General features: G+C 37.6%; 1 protein-coding gene across 1 annotated transcript in view; it reads right to left on the reverse strand.

Moving 5' to 3' along the window:
* The window catches only part of PKHD1L1 (PKHD1 like 1), a 158,824-nt gene that overhangs the window by 45,673 nt on the left and 102,145 nt on the right, over window positions 1-11,006 (reverse strand). Inside the window, exons 51-55 of the mRNA XM_021707962.1 lie at window positions 6,856-7,007; window positions 5,728-5,887; window positions 5,017-5,188; window positions 1,288-1,376; window positions 797-945 (exon numbers count right to left, since the gene is read on the reverse strand). Coding sequence (XP_021563637.1) covers window positions 797-945; window positions 1,288-1,376; window positions 5,017-5,188; window positions 5,728-5,887; window positions 6,856-7,007 — 722 coding nt within the window. The remainder of the gene's footprint in view (window positions 1-796; window positions 946-1,287; window positions 1,377-5,016; window positions 5,189-5,727; window positions 5,888-6,855; window positions 7,008-11,006) is intronic.

The raw sequence follows: 11,006 nt of genomic DNA on the forward strand, positions 1-11,006 counted from the left end.
TGTAGAGATGAGGTCTCGCTGCCCAGGCGGGTCTCGAACTCGCGGGCTCAGGCAATCCACTCACCTCAGCCTCCCAAAGGTGCGGGATTACAGGCTGACCCACCGAGCCTGGTTACTTTTAATTTTTTTAATGTTGCTTAACAGCTTTTTTGGTTAGGTCAGTTTTTCATGAGCAATATTACAAGACTGACAAAACAATTAAACCAATTAAGCTATTATATGGTCAAGATCATCTGAGGTTTATGAGAGAACGTGGTGATTGATTCAAACAATTGCAACATTTTTATTGTTCTGCTCTTGCTTTTATAATTCTATCTAGGTCCATTTGTTTGAATAAATATTGTTTGTTTTTAAAGGCGTAAATTCTCTTATTTTTTTCCAAAATTCCTAGGAATTCTCACTGGAGCAAGCTGATAGTTTAGCTTTACCTAATAATAATACAAACATTCTACATAAAAGTGAAACTGGGCAAACCTCACATTCCAGAGTACCAGTACCGTGATAATTGCTTCTAATCTCCAACTCCTGGCCTCAAGCAATTCTCTGCCTCAGGCTTTCAAAGTACAGGCATGAATCACTGTGCCTGGCCTGATAATTGCTCCTGAGAAATGTTTAGGCCACAATTTAAATGAGAGCAGAAATGTATAAGACTTACATAAGACTTGCATTTCGTGCGCTAGAGTCAGCTCTTTTTTTATTCACAGCAGTTGAATATGCTTTCTTATTATTATTTTAGTAAATCTACATTTTAAAGTTTGATTAATAAGGATATAAGCTATAAGACCGTCACACTTACCTGCAGTGAGATGTAGGTAGCATTCAAAACAACTTTTCTATAAGCAGACTCTGATGCTCCTATGTTATATTTATCTTCCAGTTCTAGAACCCCCCAAATAATGAGCCTTTCCATTGGTGGTATATCTGTGTCAGCTACAATCCATGCTCCTGTAAAACAATCCTTAAGGAAATAACAGGATCCATAGAGGACAGCCTATAATAAAGCACTGACAAGCTTATCAGTGAGTCCTGGTTTGAAGTTTATGGCCCATCTTTCCACATAATAACCTGATTCCTGTCTCTCCCAGCAATTCTACAGTTGTTAATGGTCAGGTTTAAATCCACATAAGCCTCAGAAGGCTAGGTTCAGTGTTCAGGACACAGCAATAGAGTCCATCTCTTCATATATGCTCTTTCTCCACTATATAAAAGTGAAAAACTATCTACTGGTGTCTTCATAGCATTAATGTTAAGTAAAGGCAAGCATTTTGTTTATGTTTTTGTATTTACCTTCAGGAATAACCACATTTGCTCCTGGGTGAGGTACCGTATAATTATTTTCTTGAGATGATTGCCAGAAAGAATCATTTGACCATAAACTGAAAAGAGAAGAGCAATATTTTCATGAATTGTTATCTCTATAAAATTAATAGCCATATCCTTAGGGTGTAGCACTATACAAGATGTTTTGGGGATGATAGAATGCAAATTAGATAATTTATAATTTCACTAAATAGGTACATGAATATGCACAGTTAGTAAAATACTCAACACACACAAACCACATATCATAGTTTTTTCCCATTGAAAAAATTTCCTTTCCATTCACAATTTGAATTACTTTTCTTGCCTACTAAATCTGCTTGTTGTGATATACCCTAATTTTACCTGAACTGTAAATTATCGGCTGTCCTTATAAAATTGTACATGGTGGAGAAGTAAAAAGTGCATGCTTCATCTATTTAAAGACCTTTGACACACATGGTGTTATGTCATCAGCAGAAGGGATAGAAGATAGAATCAACTAGATTATACAAAGAAAGGGAATAGAAGAATAGTTTCTGAACTGGTAAGGATGCATCAGTGAGGTTAAGTCCCTGGGGTAGGGTAGGGGTGGCTGGTCTGTATCCAGCGTGAAGGCCATGTTAAACTGGAATAAATATGGAAAGTACACTGGAGAACAGTCTCCACTTCTCATCACCTTGCCTTCTAGAAACTACCTCTTGATACAAATTACCGTAAAGGATATTACTATAAAGTTGATGATACTGTACCATTAAAAAATATTCACCATCAGAGTTTACTCTGCTGACCTAGTAAAAAATTTAAAAATTCTTTGACATTAAACCTGAAATTCTACAAAAGGGCCAATATACAGTTTGCTTGGTTGAAATGTATATTTTTATTAAACACTTGCACTACTATGTTGCATTACTAAGGAGCTCATTGACCAAAAATCCTGTTTAAAAAATTGTCTTAATGTGTTTTAAAAACAGGCTAGTAATTACAAAGTTATTTAGATGCAAAACAATTTCCATAAAGGTTTTTTCAAAAGTTGTATCTGTCTAATTAAATAATCTGACCAGCAATGTACATATCAGCACACACAAACTCAATACTCAACACACACAAACTCATAAATCAATAATTGATTTTAACTAGTTTTTTCTCTAGAGCGATAGCCCTTCGTTCTTATCCCTGCCAGCACTATCCCTATCAGTATGCATGTTATACATTCTTCTTATTTCCCATTGTTACGACCAATAAAGTCCAATCTGCCCCCCCCCACCGGCTTTTTTTGGAGCTGGAGTCTTACTCCAGCACTCAGGCTGAAGTGCAGTGGCACAATCACCACTCACCACAACCTTGACCTGGGCTCAGGCGATTCTTCCGCCTCAGTCTTCCAAGTAGCTGGGACTACACGTAGCTGGGACTACAGGCACATACTATCACTACAGTCTAATTTTTTTGATTTACTGTAGAACAAGGTCTTGCTATGTTGCTTAGGCTGGTCTTGAACTCCTGGGCTTAAACAATCCTCTTGTCTTTGCTTCCCAAAGTGTTGTTATTACAGGGTGACCCACCAAACTCAGCCCTCCAATCTCTTTTAAATGAGGCATTTGAATGGTATAGTTTGAGGTTACAGTTATAGATCATGATACTATTTGTTTTTACTGACAGTTATCTGAATAATACAAATTAATCAATCCCAACTATAGCTATTTCCAGTGAGGAAACTTTACACAGTACGTGAGGAAAGAAAAACTACACGATGACATATACATGTAACTTATCATCTATATATCTTTACCACATTCTGGTCTGGATCAATCTAAATCTGTTATGCTAGCCATAATATAGGCTGACTAAATATTTAATAATCATATCTACCTTAGAATGTATAAGGGCTTCTTGGTCAATAACCTTGATGACTCATATGTCTTATAAGTTTTCCAAGGTGTTTTTGTTGTTGTTGTTTGTTTTGTTTTTGTTTTTGATTTTGAGTTGGAGTCTCACTCTGTCCCCCAGGCTGGAGTGCAGCGGTACAATCACGGCTTGGGCTCTGGGGATCCTTCGCCTTAGCCTTCCAAGTGGCTGGAACTACAGTCGTGCACCACCACAACCAGCTAATTTTTTTGACTTATTGTAGAGACGAGGTCTCACCAACTTGTCCAGGCTGATCTCAAACCCCTTGGCTCAGGCGATGCTCTTGCCTCCACCTCCCAAAGTGCCGGGACTACAGGTGTGAGCCATCATGTCGGCCTCCAGGCCTCCAGGACCTTTTTATGAGCCCCTTTGCTTTCCCTGGAATACTCTGAAGAGTAGCAAAAGTGGTCTTTTTGAAATGTCATTTGGAGCATGTCATCTCTCAGCTTAAAATCATCCAAAAATTTCCCATATTTCTTAATACTGCATTCACGGTGTAAATGGTCTGTTTCCAAAACTACCTCCAGATCACTCTCCCCTGCTCAGTAGGACCCGGCCATGACGATATGGTCTGAGTTCTTGACATGCTACATCCTGCACAAGTTGCTCCCTTGGCCTCCTACACTGCTCTTCACCCTTCACATGGAGAGCTCTTCCTCAGCCTTTGGGTCACAGCTGGAATGACCCCTCCTCTGAGAGGGTGTTCTAACCACCCCACCCGAAGGTGGTTTCTATCATGATGTTCTCTGTCCCAGCTCTTTATCTATTCCCTTTATAATACTTATCACAACTCACCTGTATGTACTTTATTTTCTGTTTACTTTTTTGTTTATTTGTTTATTTTATAATCCGCCTCTTTGGATAGAACAAGGGTGCAATGAAGTCAGGGATTACATCTATTTTGCTCATAATTGAATCCCCAGTGCCTGACACATAGGAATGAACAATGAACATATATACAAATTCAATGATGATTTTTTCCAATAGTATCCATATATTTTTAAATATATAGACACTGTAGTATCTATATATTTTAAAAAGTAATTCACCTACTAAATATCATTGAGTTGTACTTGATACACAGCAGCAGACTATTAAATGCCCACTTAATGTTAGTTTTTAACACCATCATCATTTTTATCAGTATTATTGTCCATAAGGGATGCAAATATATATTGAATCAGGATTATGCCTTTAAGTGTCCTAAAGATTAGTATCAATATATCTAGTAGTATTATGTAAAGTAATTACTACAAAGTAGAAAGTGATGCTTCATGTGAGAAATGAAGCAAAAGAGCTATATAAGTTATAAAGATAGAAATATTATTTTTAGCTAGAAGAATCAAAATGTATTTAAGATAAAATATTTGAAAAAAATCAAATAGGTTGTATTATGAGATTGGATCTTGATAGCTATCTTAGGGATGCCACCTAATGAATCATTAGATTAATGAGGAGACAGTTTCTGGTGCTCTATCAATAAGTTCTGGGATCTCAGATAATTCACTTATGGTCACTGAGCTGCAGCTTTCTCACCTATGTACTTAGGGAGTTGGGCCAGGTCTAGTAGACCAAATCTAACACTCTGCAAGTACAAGGTTACCAGTAGCTTTCACGCATAGTTTTTGTAGTATTTTTCCATTTTCTCATTGCGGTGATTTTAATGCAAAGCAATGAGTGGTGGAAGTACTTTGTAACCTACATGCCATTGTGCAGGAGGAAATCATTATTAAAATATCTCACTCAGGAGTGACATGAAGAGGATTATTTCAAGAGATATTGCAGGCTATCAATTACAAAAGACCTACATACTTATATGTCTCTGGTCGCTTCCTGGGAATTGGTTTTCTTGATGGAGGATGTACAGGAAAGCAATCCTGGAGAATACAACAGTAGGCCTGGAAATTAATAACAACATCTTTCACATCGGGATCCAGGGTCCCAGAAATGGACTGACTCTGATGTAGGTCATTTCTTCCTGACACTGAAAGTGAAGCAAAAGTTGTTTCAATTAACATGATGGTCAAAGTACTTGACTATAAACCAAATCATGGCATTTTGAAAAATATTTTTCAGGTGGAAACTTGGGGAAATTCTCATGTACAGAATAAGCATGAAGAATTTATGACAAAGTGTGTGTATTATTAAGACACATAACCAAAATATCTTGACAAAATGAATGTTTTAGAATTTAATTAAAATTTATTTTTAAATATTTAATTTTCAAAAATAATAAAATAATAAAATAAAAACAAAATATATGCCAGATTCCATTGTACTCATTTACTCTAATTCTATGAATAAAAATGTCAGGACCCTGTGTAAGCATGCTAATGTTCCCTCTAAATATAAAATTTAAGTTCTTAATTCAAAAACCTCTTCCTGTCCTTTTGTTCAATAAACATTTATTGAGTCCTGCTGTATGCAAAGTACTGTACAACACAATTACTCATTAAGCAATTTATTTTGTCCTTTAGGCAAAGCGTCTGATAAAATAATCACTTCTGCCTAATAAATACCTACCCAAGTAATATAAAGTACTAGTATTTGCTTCAAGATGCCAGTCTCCATTCTTGCTAGTATTCCAGTTCAGTGGATTTGAAGATCCATTCCTCATATCAACAACATTAAACATATCAGGATTTTGAGTAAAGTTATGTGATATAATTACATAGTCTTCTTCCTACAAAAGTTTACAGAAAAATTTGACTTGTTTTATATGTTAATACTCTGCACACTAGATACTAATTTTAATGAAATACAATTAGCCCCTATATTATGTTAAGACTTAAAATTTTGATTGTAATTTGTTCTTCATCTTGCATTATACTTTGTTTACTAACATTTTACAAATCTATAGCAATAATACTAGCTCTGTCACTAAGGCAATGAAAGGATGTCTCTCCTGTGTATATGTGTATATATGTGTACACTTATATATATGTTTGTGTATGTATGTATTTTTAAAGTATTTTCTTTTTAAAAAATGGTAGATAAAATTGTAGAGAATATTTTATTTCTATAATATTTGAAAATATTTAAAATGGTGCTGCACAAATATGTAGTATAAGCAGAAAAACATGGATGAGGATGAAAAAACCCAAATCAGGATACTGGTTGCATCATAGGCGGAAAGTGGGAATGAGATCATGGTAACTCTTACGAAGCCTTCTACTTTATCATGTTTTATTTCCTTTAAAAAATAGAAAGTAACTATTCGCAGAATGTTAGATTCAGATAGAGTTAGGTGGTATACATGCAGGTATTGGCGTGTTTTAAAAAATAATTTTCTGCAAGTTTGATGTATTTTATGAAATAAATAATAAAGCCCTTAACCGGAGCTAGAGACATAAAAAACACTCAATAAATGTAAGTTATCATCATGGTAACAATAATAATAACAGGGGCACAAGCCTAGTACTATGGGAATATGGCAGAAAGGCTGATTACTTCTGATTTTTCAAATGAGGCATTTTTGGTTTACTTCTTACATTTAGAGTGGGTCATGGGAAAGTGCAGGGCTTTACTAGGTTGATTAGTGAGGCAAGGGCCTTCCAGGCCTAACAAATGGGTATGAGTCCGTAGGAGAGTGTGTCTGTATTATATGCAGTGGTAATTATTAGAAGATGGATTTTATAGCTCTTTGTTTACCTTAAATCCATAGAATGTTGAGGTATATGATATGTTGAATATGTGATCCACATCTTTAAAATACCAGTTAATATGATTTGCATTTGGAATCAGAGCCATCCATCCAGACATATGAGTCAATCGTTTCTTCTGAAAGGGAACAATGCTCGTGCCTGTAGGAAAACATAAACAAGCAAATAATAGTAATCTCTACCTATCAAAAATTCTTCCTTTTATAAATAAGCACAAATGTAAAATATTTGTCTGGTCTATGCAAGTGTCTAAAAGGTCAGTATAACATTTCTAACTGTGCAAAATGCTTTCTAACTTGGAATTTTGAATTGAGATGGAGCCATTATTCCTTGGGGAAAGATATATTTGAAATGATGACTACAACTACTGAGACAAAAGTGCTTAAATATATTAATACAATCATCTGAATACCACTAATCTAAACATAGCTCAATTTCTATTCTTGTAAGAACTTAACCCCGAATTGTACCCCACATCTTTAAAATTAAAAAATTAAAAGAGAAAAAGAAAAAAATCTTAATTCTTCAGAATCCTTAATTTACAGTGCATGCAAGCATAAGTTCTGATTCTTTTTTTTTTTTTTTTTTTGAGTTGGAGTCTCACTCTGTCACCCATGTCACCCAGACTGGAGTGCAGTAGCTGCTCTCGGCCTCTGCAGCCTTGACCTGCTGGGCTCCGGAGAGCCTTCCGCCTCAGTCTTCCAAGGAGCCGGAACTACAGAAGCGTGCTACCATACCCGGCTAATTTTTTTGATTTACTGTAGACATGAGGTCTCGCCAAGTTGCCCAGGCGGGTCTTGAACCCGCGGGCTCAGGCAATCCACCCTAAGCCTCCCAAAGCGCTGATTACAGCGCTGAGCCACCGAGCCCGGCTAAGTTCTGATTCTTTATTAGAATCTTCTATGTCTGTTGAGCTAATTAAAATCTATATAATACTATTTTTTAGTAGTAAATATTTTTGATAGAGTTTTGATTTAGAACTCTTAAGAAACAAGACTACAACTGCCCAACTACCCCTATTGCTTAACACTGGCCACGATATTAAAATTTTGTAAATGATAAACTTGCAACCTGAACTGCCTATTATGGGTAAAACTATAAAATTTAGTAATGCTTTAGTCATGAGAGGAAGATTTGAGACGATCTCTTACAGTATAAAGAAAAGGTCTTTGATTAATTTCCCTAGTTTTTCTCTCCCTTCTCTTTGTATTTTCTTTTCTCACTAGATTTCATGTTAAATCAGCAACCTCTTACATTAAAAATGTAGGCAGAAGAAACCAGAAGCAAATTAACTGTCATTCTTTAGCTTCTGGAAATAAGACCCAAAACAATTCCAATAGCAAAGAGAAACAAACTCATTAATTCCCAGGCTTTATGATTTAGAATCAATTTTAAAAGGTTCATGAGCAAAGGCACTAAAACCTTCCTGAAAAGTAGAACTGCAATTATCTGGACTATTTGTTCAACACTGCTCTTTCCTCCTTGAGGGCAATGTAGACTTCCTTGCTCTGTTGAGGTTGGGGGACTTCTTTTGGCCAATGAGGCATTAGCAGAACTGACACTGGCAGAGGTTTGAAAAGTGCTTGCTCAGTGGAGCATGGCCTTTTCAGCCTCTGCAATCACAAACAGAAGAGCCTCCCCAGGTAGCAGCTGTCCCCTCCCTGAGATGCCGAATGAGTGAGCACAGTGGAGCTGCTTGAGTGCAGCTCTATCAAGAAGCAAAACTCAGCAGGTCCTCAGCTTGAAGCAAAGCTTGGAAATAAGCAATCCAGCCTTCAGGCATGCAAGTAAAAATAAATGATTGGAGGCTCAAGGTAAGTTAACTTACAGCTGATCAAAATAATTCAAAACTCTAGAATTCACTCCTATATTTTGCAGAACCTGCTGAAGTTCTCTGATGCATGAGGTTACACTTTAACCTGACATTTCTTAATAATCCAGCTTCATAAGTAAAACTAATTTTCATTTTTTTAGCTGTATTTTTTCCTAATTTTTTTCAGCTGTACTACTTTCAAGCATGTTTGTTTCAAGCATTTTGGACTGAGATACAAGCTCTTTGAAGCTGACATTTAAAAAAAATAGGATCATTAAGAGTAAGTGTATCAAATGAATTTCCCATCTGGTCTAACTTTATACATATATTTGCATAAGGATATATTATTATGTGTGAGATGCTTTGTTAAAGATATATAAGGATATGTGTAAAGTTATACCAAGTCTTATTTTATACTGAGCTAGTATACTTTTTAAACTTTTTTTTTTTTGAGCTGGAGTCTCACTTTGTCACCCAGACTGGAGTGCAGTGGACGCTCCCGGCCACCGCAGCCTCGACCTGCTGGGCTCTGGCGATCCTTCCACCTCAGCCTTCCAAGTAGCTGGAATTACGGGCATGCGCTACCATGCCCCACTGATTTTTTGATTTATTGTAGAGATGAGGTCTCACTGCCCAGGCGGGTCTCGAACCCATGGGCTCAGGCAATCCACTCACCTCAGCCTCCCAAAGGCGCAGGATTACAGGCTGAGCCACCGAGCCCAGATTTTTAAACGTTTTATTCAATTAGTATATACATACAATCATAACAAGTGATCCTTTCCTGTTTTTAATTTGTAGTAGTAAATTGTTTTATTTTATTTTAATAAAGACAAAATACAAGTAGTCAAATTTGCCTTACTATGAAGTTGATTTTTTTGGTCACATTGAAAAGTAAAGGTGGAGCTTAAGATGGCGACTGGACAGGTCGCACTGTGAGAGTCTTTGCAAAAGCAAGTGTCCATAAAGACTCTCGGTATGAGTAGGCACGCCCGGGTGGGATAGTGAAAGTCTGTCTGAGGGGAGACTCAGGTTCATGCACCCGGGGCCCACCTCTGAGGATGACTGCAAGCCCCCACCGCCCTGTGATTGGAGCACAGATAGGCATACAAGATCATCTGCTGTTGTTCGCAGGGACGCTCCTGAGAAGAGCTTGCCAAATCCAGCCGATTCTCATCGCCTAGAGCCTGGCCCACACCATCACCTGTTATGGAGGATCACCTTGGAGCCCCGGATCTGATCAGTGGAGAGAGAGGATGGGGAAAGTCAGAAAGGAGCCCCATGCCTGGTGAGGAGACACTGACTGCAACCATTTTCTCTGTCCCAGGACCAGGCAGAGATCTGCATTGCCCCGTCTAGCTCTGCCCATCTCTGCCTAGCCTCCAACTTGAGATCTAAGGTAATCTCATCAAACTGGGAGAGATAGAAGCCCCACCCCCATGCTGGATGGGACACAGACAAGTCAGATCTGAGTGGAAGACTTGACAGGCAGCAAGACAGGTGAGTCCAGACTTGATCAACCGCCCCTTCCAAAGTAGGCCTGGGGCATCTGACCCAAGCTGTGAGCATCTGACCCAAGCTGTGAGCAACCCTATCTGCCTGCACTGAGAGTAGAGGGGAGGGACCAGAGATCAGAGCTAAAAGGATGATGACTAACAAGAACGACCTCAGAGTGTGTTTGGTTCCTTGTTTAAATTTTTATTTTTTAAAATATTTTGTCTGTGTGTTTTGCTCATTTTTGTTGTTTACTGTTTTAGTTTTTTTCTCTTTCTTTCTGTTTTTGATAACATTTTTGTACTAGCTTTGTTTCTGTTACTTTACTGATTTTTTTTTCTATTCTTTAGAATTCCTGTTTGTGTATGGGAAGAGTACATCAATAGGCAGGTTTTTATTGGACTATGTGTTTGTGTGATTATCTGCATGTTGTAGCTTTTTAAACAAAACTCTTTTCTGTCTTTGTGTCTCTTTTCATTTGTTAGTTGTTACATCTGTCTGTTTTCCCTCTTACTCTTTTCTCTCTCCACCTCCCTCTTGCCCCCACTTCCTTTTCCCATTATTTTCCGTTTTCTTACCTCATTTTGTTCCAGGGAGCAAACCTAGGCCCCACTACATGGACAGATTGTAAGACAGTGGGAAGTGGGTTCCAGGGTGCCCATACACCAACCAGTAGATACTAGGATCTGTAGATAAATTTTGAATCGCAGCTCCTTCCACAAAATTTCAAAAGGTATAACCCCCAGCCTACAGTCCTGCATCAGAATCAAACAAAGCTAGAGGATTCACATAAGGAAGAATAGGAGGTTGAGCAAACAGAAGTAAAAGCAACCCTG

Source organism: Carlito syrichta, unplaced genomic scaffold (genome assembly GCF_000164805.1).
Source record: "Carlito syrichta isolate Samal-C Ts95f unplaced genomic scaffold, Tarsius_syrichta-2.0.1 Scaffold128134, whole genome shotgun sequence".
Taxonomy (NCBI): Eukaryota; Metazoa; Chordata; class Mammalia; order Primates; family Tarsiidae; genus Carlito; species Carlito syrichta.